Here is a 26781-nt window from a genome sequence, read left to right as displayed (position 1 = left end):
CTTGGATGAGCAGAGGGCTGCCTAATGAGCCGGGCTGAGGGGGTATCGCAGTGCATGCAGAGTGGGCAGGGCGCGTGGTGGAGGGGGAAGCAGCTCTCAGTGGCCCCTTGTGTAAAGCTGCACTCTGGTAGCAGCCCAGCTCTCCCCCGGTGCCACTTCCACTGTGCCTGAGTGGGGAGTGGGCAGGGGCTTCACTGCAAGAGTCCCAGCAGCAGGTGTAGCCTTGAGGGCCACCGTCAAGCTGTGCTTGCCTGTAGAGCCAGTGCACTGTGACCCTGACCGCAACCATCCTCCCTTGCCCTGATGGCCCTGTGGCCACGTGCCCCACGGTGCCGCTGCACAACCCAACAGCTGCCCCTGGCTCTGCTGGGACCACAGTGCCAGCATTACCCCGCCCCCCTCTCCCGAGCCACGTCCACTGCTCAGCTAAGCACCATTAATGTGGCACAGAGCGTGACATTTCTTCCCTCACCTCCATTCTCCCATAAGCTGTTTGTGAAAAACCTTCAGCCCTCCGAGGGCATAGACGTCATTGTCACAGCCATCGAGGGCATGAGGAACTGCAGCAACTACAGCACGGTGGTGGCTACTCACATGCTGAACATGTTTGTGGTGGGCGCTGTTTCTTCACTGGAAGATGTAAGCAGGCTGCAGGTGGTGTGTGGGGGGCAGGAGCCCTCTGGGACGTGGTCTTACCTCGCCAGAGCCAGGGGTCTGGGACACCCAAGAGCCTTGGAAGGCAGCAAGGAGCACTGGGAGCCATGGAGAAGGAAGGGGATGTCAGTGGGAAGTGGGGTAATGGCTGCTCTCTGGTAGCAGCCCCACTCTCACCCATGGGTCTTCCAGGTGCCACGGATCATGAGGTGCCTCTACAGGAGCCTTAGGTACATCAGGGAGCTGTCGGCCCGGGTCACCCTGAACAACATCCTTTGACAGCTGTGCTGCTCGAACCCTGACGAGGTGACCGTGAGCCTGCTCTACTGCTCCCTGCTCTGCAACAGGTATGGGGCCCGTCAGGCTCGAGGGCTCATTGCAGATGGGGAGAAGGGCGCAAAGGGGGCCAGACCCAAGGAGACTCCCAGGACACACCTGCGGGGCAGCGTCCTCTGTCTGTCCCACCACTGCCCAGTCCCCATGCATCTGGTAGCTCTGCAGAAGGCAGAGCTGAGCAAGGGAGCCTGCTTTCAGCAGGCAGCGGCCATGCTCCCTGCCTTCCCCACAAGGCACTTCAGCCTGGTCCTGTCCAGCCTGCATGGGCAGGCCCCCTTTAGGGCTCCCAGTGAGGAGGGGGTGGGCAGGGTCAGGGTTGCTGGACGTCCAGGGAGCTCCAGGGCATGCCCAGGCTCTGGCACTGTGGCCGAGGAAGTGCCACTGACAGAGCGCTCTGGGCCTGCAGCATCGCCACAACCATGTGGAAGGTGCTGCTGGATAAGCCCGCAGTTGCAAAAGACGTGCTGCAGGAGCTGCTGAGCTTGCTGGAGCAACGGCCACTGCGCAAGCAGTCCACCTCCGAGAGGGACAACAGCTGCATCCTTCCCCTGGCTGTGAGTTACGGGACGAGGCCTCGTTGGTCCCCTGGCTGTCGCCTGGCTCTGTGGGCCCCCTCTGCCTTGCCTGTGTGCCCCCAGGCAGGCACCTCCCCTGCATGGGGATACAACATGCCCAGCACCAGGCCTCCCATTGCCAGCGCACAGGGCTGCCGAGCGCTGCTCTGCACACAAACACTCAGGCTGGCCATGGCCTGGGAATCTCCATCTCCCCTTGTCCCTGCACCCCCTAGGGTCTCTCACGCAGGAAGGCTCCTTGTGTACGGACAGGAGTTGAGGCCAAAGAGCCTGCAGGCATTGGCCTTGGTCAGGCAGCAAGTCCAAGCCCTCCATCTGCATTGTCCATGGCATGAGGCTGTGCGTGAGGCTCCCAGCTCGAGGGTTCAGGGAGAATGGCAGGGAGCGCTCAGGAGTGAGAGGTGTCCCTGGGTGTTTTCCGCAGGCAACAAGAGCACTGCACGTGATCATCCAGGAGCCCACAGGTGTTGAAGGCCTTCTTCCCCCAGCTCTTCCTGGCGCTGCTCTTTCAGATAGTCTTCACAGCAGAGTTCACCCGCCAGGAAGCAAACATCTTCCTGAGGGAATGCCAGCGGGATGGGTCCCATGCCCCCAGCCACGTCAGGTGCTCAATCCCACTCCTCCTGTCTCGGCCTTGGAGTCGGAGGCAGGCCCAGGCTGCCAGTGTTACCTGGGCTTTGCTCTGTATGCAGATGTGCCATGGAGGCCATGAAGGGTCTCTTCCACTGCGCTGGCTATCGGCACGTAGCCCTGGCTGTGGAGAAGAATGGCGGCTGGGAGCTGTTTCTGCGTGCAGAGACATCTCAGAAGGGAGTGTCCGTGCTGGCCAGGTAGAGCCCTTTACGCCCTGCTGTCCCCCAGCACCTCTTCCGTGGATTTGGGGTGCCCCACACAATGTCCTTCCTTGTGGGTGGGGGGGTGGGGGCGAGCTCTCCAAGAAAGGGGCTGCAGCCTCCCCACTTGTGGCAAGGGCTCACACAGCAAAATGGCCATGGGAGCTCCCTGACCCACTACTGCCCAGCTTTGAGAGCTGTTGGGGGAGTAGTTTGTGTTAGGAGTAGTGCGAGAAGGTCCCTCACAGGAGTGGTGCCCTCCCAAAGCTCCGGAGTGCCCTCCGGTGGCGCCTGGGCTCCCCTCACAGAGAGGATTGGGGAGGGTCTGGCTGCAGTGGCAGCCAAAGCAGAGCCCCAGGAAAGGTGAAAGCTGGGCAGAAGGACCTGGAAGGCCCCCGGGGCAGAGGAATGCCAAGGGGTGAGGACACGGCATGTGTGGGAAGGCCATGACCTGCAGGTAGGAAGGGTGTTTCTCCAGTCTCCCACCCAGAGGAACATAATGGTGACTGAGCCTGGCTTTCTGATGGCAAGGTGTGGTGGGGAAAGAGCGGCCCTGCAGGAGCACATGCTTCTGGCTGCCGTGGCTGCATGCCAAGCACTGCCTTGAGCTGCCTTCAGTGTGCTGGGGGGAAGTGGTTGAGGGGCCAAGCAGGCCCAGAGCAGGTTTGCCTGCTCAGCTGAGGACCAACAGTGCCTTCTTCCTTCTGCCAGAGCCATGAGGAGAGCTCCTAGACACCTGTGTCGCTGGATCTTCCACCAGCTGTCAAGGCTGCTGAGCGAGGAGGACCAGTTTCGCCAGAGGCCCGCCATGGCTTTTTTTGTGGAGGTGAGCCTCATGGCAAGCGGTGCCTCTCTGGAGGTGCCGCTGAATGCTCTCTGCTTGCATTGTGCGCGTGCCTGGTGGGTGACGTTGGTGAATGGAGCTGGGGCAATGCACGCGCTCTTGTTAGCAGCCCTGGCCTTGGCTCGTTTCTGCTGGGCGACCGCTCGCAAGCACTTGCCTTTTGGGCCTCCTTTGCGACAGCTCTCTGGGTTCAAGTGCTCCTCCAAGGGCTGAGGACAAGAGGCTGCAGAGGGCTCCGAGGCCGTGGGGCGGAGGCGAGCAGTGCGTGCAGTGTGCTGAGAGGCCCAGGGCTGGGAGCAGGGCCTGCGGGTGTCTCCATAGTGGCCCCTGCCCATGGCGTGAGCCGTGTCAGGGGCTGGTGCCCTTGGCCTGAATGGTGGGTGGGACGCAGGGCTGCACGCTGCAGGCAGTGCTGGTGGCTGTGCCACTCCGTCAGTGCTGTGTGCATTTCAGCTGCTGGACGGCCTTGACCTTGCCGAGACGGACGATGCCGCGCTGCCGCTGCTCTGGCGCTACATGCTGACTGAGGGCCTGGAGCTGCGCAGACTGGCATTCAGAGGCCTCCTGAGCCTGTGGAAGAGGCCCGAGATGGTGAGCAGGGGGGCAGCTGGGTGAAGCCATGGTGGCAGGCTGGGGCTTGGCAGGTGGTGCTGGGTCACAGAGTGGCCTGGCCTTTGCTGGCCCTTAGGAGGTGTGCTAGCTGCTCCCACGTCCCCGCTGCCCTCTTGATGTGCCCCAAGTCTTTCATGGCAGCCCCTGGACTGTGCTGCACAGGCAGAAAGGCACCAATGGCCCTCGGGAAGAGCTCCGCTTTGCCAGGCAGAGATCCCAGCCAAGCAGCAACAAGCCACTTCCAGATGGCCTCCATTGTGGGAACGCTGCGGCCAGAGCCCTGCTGGGAGAGGGACAATGAGGCAGATCACAGGGTTGGGCTAATGCAAGTCGGCTGCTGCTGGTCCTGGAGGCAGGAGCCTTGCTCCCTAGAGAAGCCCTAGGGTGCTTGGAGCCCCCTTGGAGATCTCTGCCCTGCACTGCAGCCTCTGTGCCCAAGCCGTGGCTGTGTGCAGAGCCCTGGCCATGGCCCCTGAGCCCTGATGGGAAATCAGCCCCCAGAGCACTCGTGGCCAGGGGGCTCTAGCCTTGCTTCACAAAAGGAAGTTGTGTCTTTGCCACAGGCAAGGAAAATGCAGAGCCTGCTCCCAGACATGGTGGAGTGGCTGCAGGATGCCCGCAGGGACGTGCGTGCAGGAAGCTTGCTGTTGCTGAGAAACATCCTCAGCTACCTGGACCAGAAGGGCTCCAACCCCATCGCTCTGCAGCTGGCGGAGAGGCTTCTGCCACGCTTTGATGACGTAAGGCTGGTGGGAGAGGCAGGGGCTCTCTGGCGTGTGGGTGGGTCTGTAGACGTGGCTCTGGATGCTGTGTGTCCTTCTGCACGTGTGCCCACTGGGCAGTGTATTGGCACCTCCTGCCACAGTTGTGCTGCCTCTGCAGAGGCTTGTCCCCAGCTCGGAGCCCTGGCCAGGGAGGAGAACAGTTGTGCCTGCAGAAGACGTGGCCTTGCAAAGGAAAACCTTCTTCTCATGCCTGGCTCCTGGAGTCGTTGCTGAGGCCTCCGCTGCTGTCCTTCCTTCCTCACAGAGCTGCAGCACAGTGCGAGAGCTCTCCATGCTGCTCTTCAAGGACCTGATGGAGATTGTGGTGGGGAAGAACAAGCAGAGGATGAAGCAGCGCGTGCAGAGGAGCCTGGTCCCACTCTTCCTGCACATGAGCGAGCAGAACCAGAGAGCGGCCCAGGTATGGAGCAGTGCTTTGGGTAAGGGATGCTGACATGACCTGGGGGAGGCCTGAGCACCATGGCAGGGGCTGCTGACAAGTGTGCCTCTGAGTGCATGCCAGCGGGAGGTCCAATTTGCTGAGTGGCCAAGGACAAGGCAGAGGTGCCGCTGCCTTCAGCAGGGAGGGGCAGCCCTGGTCCTAAGCCCCACTGTGGGCTGGGGCATGCTCCAAGGCTGGCCGAGATGAGGGGGAGGCAGGGTGTCTTGTCCTGGCTGTGGTGGCATCTGCCGGTCTCTGCTGCTCTGCAGGCCGCTCAGAAAGCCCTTGTCAGCGCTGCACAGCTCCTCAAGTGGGAGGAGCTCAAGCAACTGGCCAGGACAGGGGAGACATGGAAGATTGGGGAGTACCTGGTAAGGACAAGGCCAAAGTCCCGGGGCCCTGACCGGACGAAGCCTGCCCCGCTGCCCAGTGTGCAGGGCACACAGCTGTGCCCCTCACCCACTGCTGCAGCCCAGAGCCCCAGCCGCCTCGGGCTCTGCTCCAGGCCCCTCTGCCCTTGCTGTCCCCCCCAGGATGCTGAAGGAGCCCCTGGCTTGGCTGTCCTTGTCAGAAGGCTTGGGGGGGATCTCAGCATCCCTAGGCCACCGGGGGTCATGAGGAGGAAGGAAGAGGAGGGCGGTCGTGGGAGGAGGGTCAAGCCTGACTCCCCAGGGAGTCTCAGTGCCAACCCACGGCCTTGCGGTGTCTCCAGGTGCTGAGGGACAGGAGCAGAGCGGTGCAATACCTGCACCAGAGCCTGCCATACTTGGAGAAGCCTGAGGCATCCTTGCGGGAGGCAGCCGTGAGGTTCCTTGGTGAGCCACTACCCCAGTCGCATCCCTGACCGTGCAGGTGGGCTGAGAGGAGGTTCTGCAGTGCCTCACAGCATGCCTGCATCCTGCACCCCGGGGACCATGCTGAGGCCAGCCTTGCACAAGGGGAAGAGGATGAGTGGGCAGGCTGGCAAGGCGAGATGGGAGCTGTGCTGCTGGGGTCTTGGTGGGGAGTATGAGGGCTGACAGGAGGTGTTTGCCTAGGGCTCATGGGGCAGCAAATGAAGCAGAGGAAGGAGAAGGTGGAGCAGATCTGCAATGGTGAGTGAGAGCAGCTGTGGCAGGAGGCCCTGGCAGGGAGGAGGAGGGAGCCCAGGAAGGGAGCTCCAGTTGCTGGCCCTGCCATAAGCCAGGCAGGTGTGGTCTGCCTCTTTGGGGGAGAGGAGGTGACTTTTTGTGGGTCACCTGGGGTATTGCTGAGCAACAACTTGCAGCTGATCCCTTTGTCCCAGGTGCTGCCTGCCCAGCCTGGGAAGGGCTGGGTGGGACGGGCCCTGTCTGGGCAGGATATCAGGGAGGTCAGCAACTGTGGGAGTCTGTTATGTGCTGTGATCTTTTCTGTCTCAGCCCTCCAGCCCCTGGAAGCTGATGCTGAACCCTCCGTCCGTTGCCTGGTGACACAGACCGTGCTGAACCTGAGAACTGCCCGGGAGCGGTCGCCACCAAGGTTCAGCTTTGGAGCACTGGGTCACTGGCTCCAGAGAGCATGGCAGAGGTGTCACCCTTCTGCCAGGAGGTGACTCTGTTTGAGCAGCACGGCCACAGCTGTGCCAATGCCGTGGGGCTGCACACTGCAGACACGCAGGTGTGCTGGAAGGTCTGGGCCATGGCTGGTGCCTCCTGCAGCACAGGGCAGCTCGACAACTCTAAGTGCATCCTGTCCCATTAGTGTTCCACCACTTCATCCCCTTGCTCTGCTTTCCTCAAAGATAAAGTCCTGTTTCTTCAGCCCATGTGTGTTTAAATTTTTGGAGAGAGAGAGAGAAAGGCAAGGGGGAACAGGGCAGTTGCTCTGCTGGACCAGGAAACACAAGGGCAAGAGGGAGAAGCTCTGTAGCCTCTGCAGACCCCCGCTGTCCTCAGGCCTTGCATCTGCTGTGCAAGGGCTGGGCTGGGGTTTGCCACGCAGCTCTCTTTCTGTCACCACTGCCCACCCTGCGCCGTCCCTGGGAATTGCTTCTTTCCTCTGCTCTCCCTCTTCCCCATGACTATGTGCTTCTGTTTTCCCTTGAAAGACCTCAAAAGCCAGGAGCCATCAGCTTTGATTCCCTGGGGCGCCCTGCAATCCGGAGCTGCTGGCGCTGGGCCAATGTGCGACCAAGTCCCTTTCAGCGAATTCAGTGCTGCAGAACAGTCCCTTCACTATCAACCAGCCATAGGAGCTGCTCAGGGACACGGAGCAGGGCTGGCAGTTCAGTCCAGCTTCGCCAGCAGCAATCCCACCACTGCCCCTTGTATCCACACTACATGATACTTGATGGGAATGGTCCATGTTGCAACTTTTGTATCTGTTCTACCTGATACTTGGTGAGAATTGTCTAGTGCTGTAACTTTTTAGTGCCTAGAACAATACTGCTGTGTTAAGCGGGATACAAATAAGTAACCAACAAGGTCTTGGAAATCTGTGAGAAAGAACAGCGGTTGGTCACATATAGAATCACCATGAGAAGCAGTCAACAGGAAGGTCAGAAGCTGAAGAGTAGTGAAATAGCGACCCCCAAAGTCAAATGTGGCCCCCGAAATAAGTCTGCACGCGTGCACAGTATCATAGCCCAGTTATGCAACCGGGGCGGAGCTGGGCTAGACTCCCTGCACTTGTTGGCCCCAGGTGCCGGGACTCCCGCCTACTGCAAGTAATCATAAATGCCGGAGTTTTCTGAAGGAGGGAGAGGCTGCTACACAACAGAGGACCACGTTGCCTCCTTGGGGACGCCCGAAAAGATTCTGCCTGCCGACTCTCTCTCTCGCCATGCGGACGATCGGGACAAGCATTGAGGTGGTCCTTCTCGAGACTACTATCGGGTCGGTCTGTTTGTAAGTATCTACTAATAAACTGCTTGCTACACTATGCTGCAAACCCCGGGAATCCCATCCTGTTCCTGGCTGAGGCCATCTGGTCTGTTGTGTAGCTGTGGTCTGGCATGGCTCGACCGGAGAGTGAATGAAGCCCGGGAAGGATGAAAGCCAGCAAGACGCATAGCTCTGGTGTGCACTCAGACTCACCACGAGCTGGCCGGTGGACCCAGCAACCCATCCAGCAGCAGGGAGGCCCCCGAGGCCAACAGCCAGGGAGAACCTCAATCATCTTGGTGCAGCTCCTCTGCTGGCACATCACAGCCATCCCCACTGTTTTCTGACCTCCATCTGCCCATATTCTTTTTTGCTTTTTCCCCTCCAATTTACCCGCTTTCCTCATTTTCCATTTCGATGTTTCTCCATCTTCCACTTTCTTTTGGTGCTCTTCACCATTTTCCACAGCTTCCTGCACTTCTTGCTTTACACCACCTCTTTTCTGCCGTGCCTGCATCATCTGTCGCTGCTCTCCCTCCTTTCCTGCCATTTCTACCATTTCTGCTTTCCCTTTTTCCATCTTTTTTCCCCCTTTCAACCTTTTTTGTGTCCTTTTTCTTCCATTCTTTCTCTGCTTTACACTTTTTTTCCCCACAGTTCTCATATAGAGCTTTTTGCATTTTCCACAATTCTTTCTTTTTTGTTTGTATTTTTTCCAAAGATTTCTGCTGCTGTTGGACACTTTGGGCAATTATATTTGGGGGGGGGTGTGAATTTTCCTCTATTTCTTGCGGTTTCTCCCATTTGAAGTGTTTTCAGATTTTTCCTTTTTTTGATTTTCTGCCACTTCTCAGTTTTCCCACTTTTTTTTTTTTTTTTTTTTTTTTTGCACTTTCTGACATTTCTGGCTTAACCATTTTAACCATTTTTAACCATTTTAAGTGTATTTGGTGTTCCATTTTCTTCATGTTATCCATCCTTTCTGTTTTCTCCATCTTCTTCTGTGATTTCCACCATTTTCCTTTCCTTTTCTGAATTTCCACCATTTTCCTTTTTCTGAATTTTCTGCTGTTTAGTCAGTCCCTGATGCTTTCAGTTTTTCTTCGAAATTTTCACTTTTTCTTTCTTTTTTCTTTTTTTTTTTTTTTGTTTTTTTTTGTTTTTTTTTGCCTTTTCTGGTGTTTCTGTTTTCTGCCATTTTTACTCCTCTAAGTCCTTCCCACCATGTTCTGTTTTTTTCTGGCTGTTTTCATCAACTCCTACTTTTTCTACCACCTTCATATTTTTGCTTTTTCTCAGAAATTCTGTGCATTTTCTTCCTTTTCTTTTTGTACATTCTCCCCTGCTTTCCACCATTTTTTTCTCTTTTCCACTGAATTCTACTTGGAGGTTTTGTGTGTGTGTGTGTGTGTTCCTTGTTGCTTTGGGTGTTTTCCACCACTTGGGGGGCCAGGTTTTGCTGGATTTTGCATTTTCCACCGTTCCTTGGAAATTGCGATGTTCTCTGAATTTTTCTGTCATGTGCCAGTATTTTTTTTCATTTTGCTATTTTTTGCATTTTTAGCCCTCCTTTTGCATTTTCAGTCATTATGCTTTCTGCAGTTTTCCAGGTATGGGGTTTTTCCATCATTTTCTGCTCTTTTCAACCCTTTTTTTTCATTTTCCATTTTTTGTGGATTTTAAAACATTTTCTGCTCTTCTGTATGCATACTCAGCCTTCAGCTGAATATATTGGTTCTTTTCATCCCTCTTTCTCTTTACTCCATTTTCTATGTTTTCTCTCAACACCTCTCTACTTTTCACTTCTCGCATTTTCAATTTTCTGGAATGGCTTGACATTCTTCTACTGTTTTCTGCTATTTTTGCATTCTCTGTGGGGTTTTTTAGTAGCTTTTATTTTGTGGGAGACATTTTGGTGAAGTTTTAATTTTTTGGTGGGATTTTTGGCATTTATTCTGCAGGTGATTTTGTAGTACTTTTGCATTTTCCACCGCTTTGGGGGTTTCATCCCACTTTCCATCATTTTCCCTGTTTTCTGCCTCTTCATGCATTTTTCCACTGCTTTTGCCTCGTCCTCCAATATTTTCCACCCTTTCCGCTGTTCCTCACCGCTTCCTGCCGTTTTCCACAAGTTGCTGAACTCACGGAGGTTACGGCTGAAGTACGTAAAGATGGAAATCCTACCTAAACTTGGGACTGGGAATCTTGTACGATTTGTGGAGAGAATACGGTCTTCTCTGGTTGGACTCGTTCATTCGTGATTGAGAGCCGTTGCAAACACCCGTTTCCCCTCTTCTGCTCTCATCTGGTGTAAGTCCTGTTTGTGGAGACCTGGGCGATGGACTCCTACTTGCCTCCATTTCCTGCAGCTGCCTTGGGCTGTTTTCTGCTGCAGCTGGTGACGTGTGGTGGTATCACCGGTGGTCTCCTTGGGTGAACATCTCCCCGGTCCTTTGAATTTGGAGAGGACGGTCATTGCCGGCAGCTGGTGGCACGGAGAGCCCTGGGGTAGGGCAGGAGCTCTGCTGTCCCCGGCTCATCCTTTGGGATCAGCTCCACGGAGCAGCATCTCCTTCAGCCTGAAGATCTCAACGTCCCACGAAATGTCTTGGAAATGCGTCTCTTTTCTGTTTTGGTTGGGATGACTGGCTCACGTTGCCTCCAAGCTCCTTCCAGCGGCAGCCATGCCCACCAAGGGCTGCCAAGATGAAACCGCACTCAACACGCTCACGGTCGCCGAGGAGGTCTCCGCCGATCTGCTCGTCTTCATCCCACCGCTTACATGCAAAAAAATCCCCTCGTTTAACCACAATTTTAAATCCAATATGAAAACACTTCAATGCAGCAAAGATTTGAGGAAGTTTCCATGACTCACAGCCCTTAGGATTTTGGAAAAGCATCAGTCTTACGTGAGTAAAAATGATTTATTCCCTTTTTTTTCGTTCTCACCTGCTTCGAGCTTTCCTCCAAAGACCAAACACACGTCACAGAACGAGCTTCCCCCAACGCTTAAAAAGCAGCCTCTCGCCTAGAGATTAATGTTGCATTTTAGCATTTCACTAAATCCCCTCCAGATTAAATTAAACCGCACTCTCCGAAGGGGAAGCGGCCACCGAGCCCTGCTGGCAGTGACCGAGAGGACGTTTCCCGGATGCGTTGGAAGGATAAAAATGATCCGTTCTCTTTTTGATCGTTGGAAGGCGCCAGTGAGGAGCAGCAAAAGTCAAATTTTCTATGGGTTTTTTTTTTAAGTTTTGTTGCTAGTGATAAGGTGCCTCTTGGCTGGGAGCACAAGAAGGACCCAGAGCAGCTTCTTGTTCCACGGTTTAAGCAACAGAAACTTGTTGCCGATTCAATATTTTATTTGACATGATCAACCAGATCCAGCCACGATTCTCAGTTCTACCACTGCCCCTTGAGGGACCCAGGCGTCCGGGTGCCCCTTCTCACTCCCTGCTCTCCCCCACACAGAAGGGACCCAGGCGTCCGGGGCTTCCACGCTGAACCTCCCCCCCCAACCCCACTCCCCTGGGTGAGTGAGGGGCCCAGGCGTCCAAGGCGTCCAGGAGTCCAGGCAACGCAAGAAGTCCAGGACAACCCAATTCTCCAAGGGACTCAGGCTCCTGGGAGGGTCCCAGGCATCCGGGCATGCTGCCACGCCGCTCCCCGGCACTCGTACAGAGGACCCAGTGTCTGTGGCCAGCACCACCACACCCTTCCCCCCTCCCCACACCTCCTCGGACGCTGGGCCCCCCGCGAGTCTTCCAATAGTTACTTTATTTTAACATCTTTAATTATAGACAGTAAAATGGGGGCCAGGCCAGGGGGGCAGCTCCTGAGCCAGTGCCCCCTAGACGGTCACCCCCTGCCCCTCCCCCCCATTGGTGGGTCACCCCTGCCCCCCCAGTCCCCCCCCCAGCAGGTGGGGAGGGAATAAATATAATCCAGTGTATTAAAAGCCATCGGGGGAGGGGAGACACCCGGGGGGGGGAGGGTGTCACCCCCGGGGAGTGTTGAGACCTCGAGGGGGTGTTGTCATCTCGGGGGGGGGTCACATCATGCCCAGCTGCAGCAGGGTTTTGGCGTACATCATGGGTTGATGTTGGGATGAGGCTGTGGGGGAGAGCGGTATTGGCGCGGAGCGGGGGTAAATACCGCCCCCCCCCCCATGGCAAACAACCATCCCTGGGGCAAATAAATACCCAGATCTCCCTGTTCTAGGGGAAGGGGGAGAAATAGGCTGCTGCCCCCCACCCCGAGTGCTGCAGGTTTGGGGGGGCCTTCTGGAGGGTTGTGGGGCTACAAAGGGGGTTTTATGGGCCCTTGTGGGGGTGGTTGGGACCCCGGGGTAGGGGGGAGTTGGGAGATCCTGGGGGGGCTCCAGGGATTTGGAGGGGGGCTCCTGGGAGGGTTTGGGGTCCCAGGGGTGTTGGTGGGGCCCGGGGAGATCTGGAAGGTCCCGGGCGGGTGGGGGTCCCGAAGGGGGATCTGGGGGGGCCAGGGCAGTGACAGCACCTGGGGGGGTTGGAGTTTCTGGGTGCAGGGGGTGGTGAGGTTGGGGGATCCAAGGGGGGGTTGGGGGGATCCCAGTGGGGTTTGGGGGACTCCTGGGTCCCAGGGGGGTTTGGGATCTCCTGGACTGGGGGGGGGGGGGAAATCCCAGGGGTAGCTGAGGGGCCCTGAGGGGAATCCCAGGGGTAGTTGGGGGGAACTGGGGGGGTCAGTGGTTGAAGCTTAGGGGGTTCCCAGGTGGTTTTAGGGGCCATGGGTGCATTTAGGGGCTCAGGGGAGCTTTAGGGGATCCCAGGGTGGTTTTATGGGTCCCTTGGGGGTCTGGGGGTCCCAGGGGAGGTTTTGTGGGGCCTCTTTGGGAGGCAGGGTAATTTGCAGGAGCCCCAGGGTGTTTTAGAGGTGTCCCTGGGGCAGTTTGGGGTCCCCAGGGGGCAATTTGAGGCAGGTCCCAGTCTCACCACTGCCGTGAACTGGGGGAACTGGGGCCGCAGGTCGCTGCCATGCAGGTGGATGCAGCAGCCCAAATGTTGCCCATTTGGTTGCTGAGGGGACACGTCAGGGAACGTGTGGATTTGCCAGGGGATACTGGGTGATGTGGGGACACGAGGGAGGTATGGGGATACCCAGGGCCAGCGCTCAGGGACACCTGGGGACATGGAGGACCAGTGCCTGGAGACACCTGGCGTGTCTTCTGCAGGTGGCCCTGCAGCCGCATGGGGACACCGAGGCTCGGGGACACCCACGGACAGGGTGGAGGGGACTCCCAGGCACTCCACGATGTGTCCCGCACCTGGCACAGGGACACTTAGGGACAGGGCTGAAGGGACCCTGAGGCACAGGGACACCAGAGACCAACACTTGCAGGCACTGGGGACCATGGCAAGGAGACATTGGCACATGGAGGACATTGAGGACAAGGGGTGACACTGACACCAAAGCTCGGGGACACTGCAGACAACAGGGGATGAGCATGGGGCAACAGAGACACCCCAGGCAGAACACTGAGCCTTGGGGACGAGCACAGTATGACACCAACACCCAGGGGACACTGGGGGGACAAGCCTCAGGGACTGGGGGACAAGAACAGGGTTACATCGAGCCTCAGGGGCACCAAGTGATGAGCATGGGGTGACACCAACACCCAGAGGACGCCGAGTCTTGGGGACACTGGGGGACAAGTGTGGGGTGACACCAACACCGAGGAGACACCAAGCTTCGGAGACACTGGGAGATGAGCTGTTCTAGTTAGATTCCCGGAGGCCAAACATCCAGTTTGGCCAGCCAGCACAAACTCACACACACACACATGCAAACACTGTTCAGTAGCAAGCAGTTTATTAGTAGATACTTACAAACAGACCGACTCGATGGTTATCTCGAGAAGGACCACCTCAATGCTTGTCCTGATCGTCCGCATGGCAAGAGAGAGAGTCAGCAGGCACAATCTTTTCGGGCATCCCCGAGGAGGCAATGTGGTCCTCTGTTGTGTAGCAGCCTCTCCCTCCTTCAGAAAACTCCGGCATTTATGATTACTTGCAGTAGGCGGGAGTCTCGGCAACTGGGGCCAGCAAGTGCAGGGACTCTGGCCCAGCTCCGCCCCAGTTGCATAACCGGGCTGTGATACTGCGCACGCGTGCAGACTTATTTCGGGGGCCACATTTGACTTTGGGGGTCGCTATTTCACTACTCTTCAGCTTCCGACCTTCACGTTGACTGCTTCTCATGGTGATTCTGTGGCTGGAAGCCACAGAATCTATATGTGACCAACCGCTTTTCTTTCTCACAGATTTCCAAGACCTTGTTAGTTACTTATTTGTATCCCGCTTAACACAGCAGTATTGTTCTAGGCACTAAAATGTTACAACACTAGAGTATTCTCACCAAGTAGCAGGTGGTAGAGATACAAAAAGTTACAACACGGACCATTCCCATCAAGTATCATGTAGTACGGATACATCATTCTATACACATATATACATCCATATACATCTACCCATTTAAGATGGGTTTCCTGACACAGTTTTGAAATACCTCTTTTAAGTGTTTGGTTCCTTCTTTCTACCTTACCGCTAGGCTGGGGTCTCCATGGAATGTGTAATTCCCATTTCATCTGTAAAAATTTGGATGTTCCTTGAACCACCTCTGAAATAAAACGAGGTCCATTATCTGAGGATATACCTTCAGGAATCCCAAATCCAGGAATTATCTCTTTTAGTAAAATTTTAATTACTTCTTTTGCACGATTGGTGGAGCATGGGAAGGCTTCTGGCCAACCAGAAAAAGTATCTACCAAAACAAGTAAATCTTTAAAAAGACCACATTTAGGTAATTCAGAGAAATGTGTCTGCCAGTGTTCCCCTGGGGTTAATCCTCTTCTTAGTTCTCCCATAGGTGGTTTCTTCTGAATTCTGGGGTTATTTGCACAACAGGTGGGACATCTCCTTACAATAAGGTCAGCATTTGATAGCATTTTTGATCCCACAGCATATCCTTTTACGCTGCTTATCATAGCATCTGCTCCCATGTGAGTTTCTTCATGCAGTCTCTTGAGGAGCACTTCCATCATTTTGGTTGTAGTTAAAACTTGTCCATTGGGGGTGACCCACCACCCTTCAGCATTTTTTGTACATTTTAGCCTTTCTGCCAATTGGTTTTCTTTGTCTGAATATTCAGGAGGTCTCATCTGTATTTTTCTACTGGGTAGTAAAGCCCCAATCACTTGTCCTGCTAGTGCTGCCTTTTTGGTTGCCATATCTGCTCTCCCGTTTCCTTGTGCCACTTCACTATTTCCCTTCTGGTGGGCTTTGCAATGCATTATAGCTACTTCTCTGGGTTCCATTATTGCTTGTAACAATCTTAATATCTCTTGTCCACAGTTTATATTACTTCCTTGAGAATTTAAGAGCCCTCGTTCTTTCCAAATCTCTCCACGAGCGTGAACTACCCCAAAAGCATACTTTGCGTCAGTATATATATTTACTCTTTGGCCCTTTCCGATTTCAAGGGCTCGTATAAGGGCAATGATTTCAGCCTTTTGTGCTGAGGTGTTTTGTGGCAATGGTTTAGCTTCTGCTTCTTTCCATTGAGTCACTACTGCATATCCAGCCTTTCTCTCGCCATTCTGTGCAAAGCTGCTACCATCTGTACATAGCTGCACATCTGGGTTCTGCAAAGGTTCATCCTTGAAATCAGGCCGGCTAGAATATACTTGCTCTATAGTGGCCAAACAGTCATGTTGTAGCTCTTTTTGCTCTTCACCAGGTAGCAGAGTAGCAGGGTTTAAGGTCAAAACCACCTTTAAGGTAATATCCCCTTGTTCCAATAACGCAGCATGCTATTTTACCAGTCTGCTCGGGGAAATCCAATGATGCCCCTTTTGATTTAAAATTGCTGATACTGCATGTGGTACAAAAACAGTTAAGGGCTGTCCCAGAGTCAATTTGCGGGCCTCTTGTATTAATAAGACGGTGGATGCTATAGCCCAGAGGCAGGCCGGCCATCCTTTACTTACTTCGCCTAATTGTTTAGAAAAATATGCCACCGGTCTTTTCCAGCTCCCAAGCATTTGGGTCATTACTCCCGAGGCCACCTGCTGCCACTCATGCACATACAATTGAAAGGGTTTAGCCATATCTGGGAGTCCCAGTGCTGGAGCTTCCATCATTTTCTTTTTTATTTCATCGAAACTAGCATGGCATTCTGGTGTCCACTCTAACCATTCTCCTGGACCCTTTAGGGCTGCATATAAAGGTTTAGTTATCAGCCCAAAACTAGGGATCCATATACGGCAAAATCCTGCCATTCCCAAGAATCCCCTCAGGTGTCTTTTTGTGCGGGGTACTGCAATTTGGCATATAGCCTCTTTTCTTTCCGCTCCTAGTGCACGTTGTCCTTTCGATATTTTAAAACCAAGATACTGGACTTCCTTCTTTGCAGTCTGACCCTTTTTCTTTGAAACACGATACCCAGCACGTCCCAAAAAATTTAACAGACTCACTGTCACCTCTAGACATATTTGCTCTGAATCCGCCCCAATCAAAATGTCATCCACATACTGTAAAAGAGTGACATTTTTGTTACCTTCCTGCCATTGGGCTAGTTCTTTGGCCAAGAGCTCACCAAACAGGGTAGGACTGTTCTTGAATCTTTGAGGAAGAACCGTCCAGCATAACTGCTCCTTCCTCCTCTTAGTGGGACTTTCCCATTCAAAGGCGAAAATTGTCTGGCTTTGTTCTTCTATAGGAATACAGAAAAAAGCATCTTTTAAATCTAGCACTGTAAAACAATTGTTAGTCTCAGGCACCGAGGCTAAAAGAGTATATGAGTTTGGCACGGTTGGATGGATATCTTTTGTTATTTGGTTCACTGCCCTTAGGTCCTGGACCAGTCGATATTCTTGGGAGCGCAGTTTCATTACCGGCAGGATTGGTGTATTGAATTCAGACTGACACTCTCTGAGCAAGCCATATTGCAAGAAGGCATTAATTAGGAGTTCCAATCCTCTACGTGCTTCTAGCTTGATAGGGTACTGATGCACCCTCACTGGCTTCGCTCCTGGTTGTAGCTCTATTTTGACCGGAGTCGTGTTTTTTGCTTTACCTGGCTTTGTTGAGGCCCAAACCGAGGGAATCACCGCATCCAATACACTTGAAGGGATACTTGCACTGTTATCGTCTGGAGCTGATCCCATCAAAAGGCAGATTTGTGCTCTCCATGCCGATTCTGGAGGGCTGTGGAGTTGCACGGAACTCTCAGAAAAGGTCACCTGCGCATTCAGTTTGCATAGTAAATCCCATCCTAATAAAGGGAGGGGACACTCTGGCATAGAGAGAAATTCATGAGTCAATTTAGTGCCTCCAATCGTACACTCCATTGGTTGCAAAAATGGCCTGAAAGCTTTCCTTCCTGTAGCCCCAACAATGGTGGTAGTAGCCTTACTTAAGGGTCCTTTACAACTTGTTATCACTGAATGAGTGGCTCCACTATCTAATAAAAAATCTACAGTTTCATTCCCCAGCTTTACTGGAACCAGGGGATCAGCTGAGGAAATTCTAATTTTCTCCCCCCATCCCCTTCATCCCATATCTGACTCCTCTAACATAATTAGGTCGGTGTTTGCTGGGCTCTGTAGCTTTGTTATCCTTCTTCGATTTGGACATTCATCTTTCCAGTGCCCTTCCTGTCTGCATATTGCACAAAGATTTGGAACCAAAGCGGGTCTAGGGAGGCCTCCTCCTGGCCTCCCTCCTTTTCCACCTCTTCCTCCTCTGTTACCTCTTCTGCTTCCCCTGCCCCTGCCTTGGAATTCATTCCTCTGGACAGCTGCCAGGAGAGGAGCCTGCAGTTTCATTCCATTTTGTGTTTCTCTTGTTCTCTTTTCATCTCGGTTATTCTATACCTTATACGCTATTTCTATCAGCTGTGGAATAGACATTCCCCCAGATCCATCCACCTTCTGTAGCTTCTTTCTAATATCCTGAGCTGACTGGCCAATGAAGAGCGTATTAAACAGCCGTTGATTCACTTCCTCATTTGGATCCAGGTCTGTCCATTTTCTGGCTGTTTCGCATAATCTTTCGTAAAAGGCCGAGGGATTTTCTTCAGGCCCTTGCGTTACTTCATACAATTTTGATACATTCTTTGGTTTTGGAACCCCATACCAAACCCCATATAAAATTAGCTATTGATACTGCCTCAAGAGCTCCCTACCCCCGCTCCTATTTGGATGCCACTCGGGATCCTTTCTGGTGGGTAAATAGACCTCAGGATCCCCCTTTCTGTCCCTTCTCTCACCCTCTTCTTTTGCCTTATCAACTACCAGCCTCTTTTCTTCTCCTGTCAGGAAAGTATTCAACAGCGCCTGCACATCTCCCCAGTTAGGATTATGAGTTATCATAATAGTCTCCAAAAGCTGATGCAGCTTCTCAGGATTTTCCCTATATGATCCAATAGACTGCTTCCAGTTTAGTAAATCCGAGGTTGTAAAAGGAACATGTACAAATACTGGCAGCCCTTCTGGTCCCACTGCTTGTCTCAAAGGAGCCTGTATAGCAGGTTGTTCCGTCTCCTAGTTTGGCCAGAAACAGGGCTGGACTCTTTGCTTTCTAGCGGGGGTGGGGCGATGCTTCAACTGAGGTGGAATCGTTTCCACAAGAGGAGAGTATTGCCAGTAGTTGTACATCCTCCTGCTCTTCTCCATTCAGAATTTGTCTGTTAGCACAATACCCGCTCTCTTCCTTCTTTCCTACTGCACCCATTACAGATTCCTCTTCACTTATAAGTTCACATTCCCTTTGAATTTCTGGGTCCCTATATAGTGACATAAAAGCCTCCACATAGGGTATTTCATCCCACTTCCCCTTCCGGCAACAAAACAGCAGTAACTGTAATATAGTGTTATGGTTCAAGGTCCCGTTTTTTGGCCGTTGCTCATCACATTCCAGCTTATACATTGGCCGCCATTGATTACAACATCTTTTCATTCTTTTTTTGTCATCCGATCTCCTCCAAAAATATCCCAGTGTTTCAAAATACAACCCAAAGGGCTACAGGGAGGAATCCTGGATTGGCTTGATCCCATGTCAATTAGCTAGAAATACCAACCTTATTACCTAGAAATACCTTTTTTCCCGTACCTTTGTGCGCACTCAGCTCTGAACCTTCTGGTCAATTTAAGGCAACCCTTGCCAAGCGTCTACAGGCGACTTTATTCCTTTATGCGCACTCAGCTCTGACCCCTCTGGTCAATTTAAGGCAACCCTTGCCGAGCGTCTACGTGTGACATAATCCAACATAATCTTCCACGGAAGTAAGTAAATTTTATACTCACCAATCCAAAGATTCACACACACACCCCTTTTGCCCTGGCAGAAATATCTCTGGTCGGCATTGCACCTTTGAGTCTCTTGTCGTCCCGACTTTGGAGGGAGGTGGGAGGAATCCCCAATCAACAGGTCGGTGCGCGCTGGAGCTCGATCCGATCCAGTCCACTGTCAGGAACGGCAGGGTGATCCAGGCAAGGCCTTCTGGCAAGTCCCACCTGGGTTGCCAAACTGTTGTCCCCAAAATCTGGGTTCTGTTACCCGGTGTGCAAGCAACCAATAGAAACACAGGGTCGAGACATTTGTTTATTTCATTTCTGCACACAGATGGGTGCTAGGTGGTAGATCCACAAAGCCAGCACACCTTCTCCCCCCTCATTCTTGATTTATACACACTTTTCAGGGAGTACTTTATACAAATCTTTCTATTGGTTACAGTTTCATTACATCAGGTAATCGCTCTGCGCTTGCACTTTCACATTCCTGTTAATTAGCATAGGAAGCGAAGAAGAGGCGGTAGCATCATTATCATGTCATTTCCATCTCATTCTTCATTTAGGGGTGTGAAGTTTAATATGTTAATAAGCCTTAATAAACCTAAGGTCACTCCTGGGTTATTCTGCTGTTTTTGTCTTACCTGCCCTTCACATTCTTCAAAGTGCTGCGGTTTCATCAAGGTTCTTTAGCTGGAGCTGGTTATCCTTTGCAGTACTGTTTTTCTCTCCCCCTTGTCCTTGAATCTTGTTAACTATTTGCAAGTTTTCTTTCTCACAGTATTTCTCTAACATCACCTGCTGCTCCTGCAAATTCACTCCAAGGTCAACAGCACAGACACAAAGGACTTTGGCCCCTTCTCTGCTGGAGCTCCCCTGCCCCCTCTCACAACTGCTTGATTTTGCCTGTCTTCACAGCATTTCCTGATTCTCTCTGCAGTGGACACAGAGGATTTCTTCTGCTACTCAAGACCTGTGGCAACAGTTTGGGAGCTGATGAGTCAGCAGGTGTCACAGCTTGCAGGCAAGAGTGGGCCTCCTGGATAGCACAGCCCCGATTCCAGCAGCATGCGCTGGTGCCTCCCACCAGTGGGCAACCTCTGAGGCGCCTACGGCTTGAGGCACCACACTGCAGGGCTGTGACGGAATGGAGTGATGAGAGATGAGATGGCACTGCAGAAACTCTCACTGCTGGTAGAACAGTGGGGAACTGAGTGATCGAAAGGAAGCCAAGGCAGTTGTAGGCAATACTGAATCCTGACTGGATCAACAGATGATTGGGCTTGCAATTGGTTTAAACTGTGACTTCTGGGGAGAACAACAGTGCGAACTATGAAAGATTAATGCAACCCCCCAAAGTGTGGACCCTGCTCTGGGCAGTGGGACTTCCCCCAAGATTCTACCCAGTGAGAAGTGGATGCCCGCACCGCGAATCCCCCGTGACCGATGGGGCATCTTAATTCAACTGTCTGGGAACAGGAAATTTGTCCTTTGGCTTCTAATGGGTCTGCAGTCATGTATGTGGGATGCTTCACTTATATTTCTTTATTAATCATGGACTACTGCAGCAGCAAGGTACTCCCCAATTAAGGGAGGGCCCTGTGGCAGCTTACAGGGAGTTTATACAGGATGCCTTTATCCAGAGAATGTTACTTTTTTTAAAAAATAACAACACCTACCATTTCATTATCAGGGATAGGAGTACATAATACTCTTACCAACTTCCCTACTTTGGTGGCTGTAAACTATGTCTTTATTTTAAAATGTTCTCTCTGCCAAGGACCTAACATCTGTGTCTTCTTAAGAAACACCTGCTGCAGGACATGAGTTCCACCAAGGACAGGCATTTTGCTCTACTAACTCATCACAAAGGTATAACCCTAGACATCCCCTTGTGTATAAAGGCTGCAGAGAGAACAGAAGTTGCATTGTGCCTACCACCCCCAATCCCGTGGGGCTGCAGCAAAGTGAAACTCCAACAAGAGAACCAAACTGGCAAAGAGCTGGGCAGAGACAGGCCTGAAATGGCCCGATGCATTACCTCTACCCAGGAGAATGAATACTACTTGGGAACCACTATAGAACTATAGGAATTAACTAACCTCCCAGAGCTTTACCTTCTCTGGAGCGCTTTGTGCCTTATTTATCATATTCCTCACTTGATGGAAGCCTAAATGCTAAGCTCTTCAGAATGCTCAGACTGTTTTGCTTTTTGGTTTTTGTTTTGAGTATTGGCCTTAGTAACTGTGTAGGTGTTGGTTCAGTTTGACTCAGGTTGTGCAAACATTGTTGTGGGAAAGGAGAGAACGAGGCAGAATACAAGCAGGGGGGCGAAGAATGATGCTGAGTATATTAAAGGAAGAAGGAAAGGAAGAAGTGCTCGGACTAGCAGTGTCAGAATTTAATTCCTGGAGAAGAATCCTCCCTTTGCAGTGCTGGCAGCTTCAGCAGGTACCTGGAGCTACAGACCTCTGGCTTTGCTTGGTTCAGGTGGGGAAAATGTGGGGCTGTCTTCAGCCACAAATCTCCCAGGGGGCCTTTTCCAGTGAACCAGCACTCCTAAAGGAAGGGGGGAAAAAAGGCACAGTGAGAGCTGAGAAGAGCACGTGACCTCCAGAGCCATGACTTCTGCCTGGGAAGGCAACTAAGGCCTCTCTCAGCAGCTTGTTCCACCCATCAGCCAATGAGCCATGCTGCCAAAACCCCTCAGCGAGCAGAAGGAGAGGCAAGGCCAATTCAGACACAGCACATGTTGACCCTGGCCTCCCAGAGCTGCCTTAAGGAGCAGGGAAAGATTCCACTTCACCACTCCTCTGCCAAGCAGAGATGCTGCAAAGGAGCAGCTGCAGGGCATACTGCTTCCTTACGTACCAGTCCAGCCCCACTTGGCAGAGAGAGATCACAGCTGTCTCTACCTTCCTCTTGAGCAGGGCTAAGAGCACCTACCAGCTCACACAGGACTTTGAGCACATGCCCCTGAAGCTCTCGGGGGGCTCTGTCCGGGGCTACCTGCCACAGTACAGTGCGGCCCACCTTCTGCTACAGCAGGCTCAACTTCTGCCCGGGAAGCAACTCAAAGGCACAGGTGAGCAACTTACAGTGCTCATCTCCAGCCAAGTCTTCTCCAGCAGGTTGCCATGGTCTTCACAGGCTTGGAGGCCCTGGTTGAGGCACAGCAGGCTCTGCTCTTCATTCCCCAGCATCAGGAAAATGTAGGCTTTCAGGTGGTAGACTCTGGGGTAGAAGACGGGGCTTGTGGAGCACCGAGAGAAAACCTCTTCGGCGAGCTGCCGAGAAAACAGCAGAGAGGTACATCAGGACAAGTCAGAGAGCCCAGCGATGGCTTGGCACAGAGAAGGGCACCAAATCCCCAAAGAGGAAAACCAGCCACAAAGAAAGGAGGAGTGCACAGCTAGCAAGGCTGAGGTACCACACAGATCTCTCCTGAGCCCTAACACCTCCTATGGAGCAGGCATTTCAGCAGGGCTCACTAGCTCATGGCTGAGCAAGGCTCTTCTCCTCTCCTGTTTGGGCCAAGCAGTCCCATAAGGGAATTCTCACACGCCCAGGAAGACTGCCTTCACCTGACTGCCTTCTCGTCCCCCTCCTGCTGACACCTCTGTTACAGGAGTCTTTAGCCATGTTGATCCGTAAGCCACTACCCTCTGGCACTACCCTGACTCCATCCTGTCGTGGCTGCTTCTACCTGCACAGGTCAACCCACTGCTGCTAGCAACACAGCTTTCCCCAGAGGGCCCTTGCAGCATGCCCCTCCCCTTCCTCCACATCCCTTACCCTTAGAGCCCTGCGGCAGCTCTCACGGGCCCTCCACAAGCCCTGCTCCATGTTTTTTTTCAGCACCAGGCTATGGCACTCCAGGAGCCGGCTGCACGCTTGGCTGGCCACAAGGCAGGCGCCAGTGCTCTTCAGCAGCCTCTTGGCCTTTTCAAAGGGCTTCTGGAAGTTGTCCCACTGCCCAAGCCTTGCAAACCTACATTGTCCAGAGGAAAAAAGGAAACACAGACAAACACACACTCAGGCATATTTTGTAGAGATGAGCAAGTAACCAAGAGGTCTCCTAGGCCATAGGCTCCAGCCCCAACCTGGCTTCCAGAGGCAATGCATCCTCTAGGACAAGGAAGCTACTGGGGGCGTACTGGGGGGCTGGGGGGCTGAACCGCAGCATGTTGTAGCTGCTCCTGATAAGCATCCCTGAGAGCACTGTATTGTAATCAGGCATCAGTAGCTCAATTCCTTCTCTCCGCGTGAACTTGGTGTTCTCGTCTCCCTGCTACATCACAGCTGAGCAGGAATCTACTGCTGTCCCTCCCAACAGGGTCCTCTCCGCTCCCCTTCCCTCCAGTTTGCTTGACCTGCTTATAAACGTGTGCGCATGCGTGTCTGTTTGTGAGCCAGCGGCACTCAGCACTCCCCCCCAGTGATGAGCGAGACCACAGGGAAACTGCAAGGACTGGAACCCAGTCCCTTGCAGGCACCCAGGAGACACAAGCCATGCTAGGCAGGAGACTGGGACAATGGCTGCCTTCTCCCACAAACACAGCATTGCTCCAGGCCCTCGTGCCCTCTCCGAGCCAAGCTCTTGCACTTAGGCACCATTCAGCCTGCATCGCTTTCCTGCGCTGAGAGAGAGCCACACCAGTCCCCCCCCCAACATTCAAGGGGAAAAGGAAGGCTGTGGCTGAATGCCGCCAAGGCATCCTTCCCTGGCAGGGCTCCACAGCAGCACAACCTGGGCCTCCTTGCCAGCTTGTTCATCCTGCGTGGCCCCCCGGCCCCTTTCACCACCGTGCTCCAGAAGCAGCCGCCTTGGTGGACATGGGATGGGGGCATGTGATGAACGCAGAGCTCCCCCTTTCCCGGCCACAACCACTGCCTGGGCCTCTCCCCACTCAAAGCAAGTCTCCAGCTTACCAAAGAGCCAGGGACGAATACAGTCCAAGCAGGATGCTGCTCTGCGCCTGGAGAAGGCAGTTGGCTTCGTTCTGCTCCACGAATCTCCTGCACTCTTCAAAGGACTTATACTGCCACCCTGCAATACAAATGTCTCTCAGAGAAGCAGCGAAGCAGCACCTCCCTCCCTGGCCTCACCGTGCCTCAGAAATTCAGAGCAGCAGAAAGCTCCAGCACAGCTGGCAAAGTTCTTGGCAGGCAAAGCACTCACAGAGCAACAAACCTCACAGGAAGCAGGCAAGGGCTGCACTTCTACCCTAGCTGCTCAGGGCTGTTCAAGTGCACAGAACTGCCCTTGAACGCAAGGGCAGAGAACATCAGGAAGGAAACAAGAGAACTCCCAGCTCCCCTGACACCATGCCTTGCCCTTGAAAAATCTGCAGCTTTCTAGCACTGCACAAAGGCACGCTGCCACTGAGCAGCAAGGACAGCGACCCCAGAGCACAGGCTCTTAGGTGCCTCCTGCTCAGGCACATGCCAGTGCTGCTAGCCCTGCTTCCTGGGGAGCCAGAGCACAGTGAGGCGGAGAAGAGCTTTCAGAAGGGGCAATCTCAAAACACAGCTAGGAAAGAGCATAACTAAAAGCACTGTCAAATTACTCTTGGCTCCCATGTTAGAAACGCAAAAGGGGAAAAAAATGACGAGGATGCAGGCGAAGAGAGAAATGCGCACAGCGGAAAGCTCTGTGGAGGAAATATAAGGATTGCTGGAGGCTCTGGGGTCATTGTTCTACCAGGAGAAAAACTGCTTTGGCCAGCACAACTGTTTCCGTGTTTCCAGAGGACAGGGAAACCTGGCAGAACTCTTGTATTGTCTACTCTAGTCTCTAGAAGTCTTGTACTGACAGTGCACTTCTGCTTGTGCTGGGAGGGCTCTGCCTGTTTACACCTTGCACAAAGTCCCCAGCTCTGGCCCACAGCTCCAGGGGTGCAGCCTTGCCTGCCCAGCAAACAGGCTCTCAGGGGCCCTCCTCACTGAGCACTTACCAGCATCAAGCAAGAGGTCTAAGCAGCAGCAGAAGAAGCATGCCTGCCCAACGATCTCATCTGCTCCAGACACCTGCTCCTCTAGCCTGCACAGCACTGCCTCACATTCCGGGTACCTGGGGAGGAACACAACGAGCCTCCAGGGAGCCTCTCCATGGGCTGGGAGCCCAGGCAGCACCTCCAGACACTTCCCACTCCCCTTCCCAGCACCTCTCTCTCCCTCGTTTTCCCTTCTTTGCTCTTCCTCCCAACTCCGTCCCACTTTCTCCAGCAGGCCTGTTCTCACCCAAAGGTCCCTGACCCCTGACACTGCGCAACCCCGACTCTCTCCAGCACCGGGATTACCTCATCTGCAGAAAGAGTGCCGTGAAGAGCGTCCTGAGAACCATGTAGCCCAGGTCAGGCTTCTGCAGCTCCATGCAGAGCCTCTCAGCACGATAGCCTGGGAAGAGGACAAGCAGACTTGCACCGGCTCTCTCGGCAGAGATGCCTTCTTGCAGGCGGCGGGGGCAGTACCTACCTACGTCGACGGACAGAGGCAGATTTCCCAGGCTGAGGGTCAGATGGGACAGGGCCTGGGCAAAGCTGGCTGTGTTTAATACCCCTCCTCCAAAGAGCTGCACCTCAGCGCTAAGCTGCACGGCCGCCCGCCCGTATTGCAGCCACTCTTCCCGGCAGCCCAGGTTCTGGCAGCACAGCGCATATTCCAGGTAGGACAAGAGGACCTAGAAGGGTCCAAACACGACAATGCACACGACTCTGTCTCTCCAGGGAAATTCCCTGGCCTGGAGGGGACAGGCCACAACCCAGCTGCCACCTTCTCTCTTCCACTCTCACAGCGCGCACCCATACGACCAACTCTTCTTCCTCCTGCCACTGCTAACTGCAGCCGTGCCAAGACAGGGGCCCCCGGCCTTGCACACCAGCATTATCAAGAGCTACGAGGAAACTACAGAATACACACAGTGGTGCTGCCTTACAGCCAGAACCACCTCCATGCTCACAATTAGGACACAAATCCAACGCGAGGGACTACCAAAAGCAGCAGCAACCCACACCCTCTGGAAGTTCATCCGGAAAAGGGCAGGCACACGCACATCTTTGGGCTCTTCTTGCCGGGGGCAGGCCCTGCTGGTACTCTTGCCAGGCCAGGGAAAAGGAGCCGTGTCAGGGCGGGTCTGCTGCTGCAGAGAGAAGGCACTCACATGACTCGCATCCTCGGACTCCTCGGCCGTGTTCACCTTCATGAGTGCTGCCAGGCGGGAGAGCCTCCGACTGCCGGCGGCGCTCTCCAGGCTGAAGAGCTGCCGCAGTAAGGACAGGCAGTGGCTTTGCCGGAACAGCCAGGGGAGCCTCTGCCTCCTGCCACACAAGGGAAACTGCTGGGCCACAGCCACTAGGCGCACTGTGCCCAGTCCCACGGGGCGGGGGAAGCAGGGGGATGGAGGAGACGGCTGCACCTCCTTGCAGAAGGGCAGCTGACACAGGCACGGCCGCAGCGATACAAGCGGCAGAACCAAGGAGCACCACCCAGGAAATATGACTGCTAAAGATGGTGCTTGGCACTACAGTGTAGGCAGGCCAAGCAAAGCTGG

General features: G+C 53.6%; 1 protein-coding gene across 1 annotated transcript in view; it reads right to left on the bottom strand.

The window, feature by feature from the left end:
- Window positions 1-11992: 11992 nt before the first annotated feature.
- LOC134154548 (adenylate cyclase type 10-like) overlaps window positions 11993-26781 on the bottom strand; it is a 50889-nt gene continuing 36100 nt past the window's right edge. Inside the window, exons 41-49 of the mRNA XM_062601222.1 lie at window positions 26392-26548; window positions 25707-25911; window positions 25532-25628; window positions 25187-25302; window positions 24162-24279; window positions 23025-23220; window positions 22328-22516; window positions 12874-12957; window positions 11993-12016 (exon numbers count right to left, since the gene is read on the bottom strand). Coding sequence (XP_062457206.1) covers window positions 11993-12016; window positions 12874-12957; window positions 22328-22516; window positions 23025-23220; window positions 24162-24279; window positions 25187-25302; window positions 25532-25628; window positions 25707-25911; window positions 26392-26548 — 1186 coding nt within the window. The remainder of the gene's footprint in view (window positions 12017-12873; window positions 12958-22327; window positions 22517-23024; window positions 23221-24161; window positions 24280-25186; window positions 25303-25531; window positions 25629-25706; window positions 25912-26391; window positions 26549-26781) is intronic.

Source organism: Rhea pennata, unplaced genomic scaffold (genome assembly GCF_028389875.1).
Source record: "Rhea pennata isolate bPtePen1 unplaced genomic scaffold, bPtePen1.pri scaffold_32, whole genome shotgun sequence".
NCBI classification, from domain to species: Eukaryota; Metazoa; Chordata; class Aves; order Rheiformes; family Rheidae; genus Rhea; species Rhea pennata.
The sequence above is the reverse complement of the archived record's forward strand: the minus strand, read 5'-3'. Positions and strand labels throughout refer to the sequence as shown.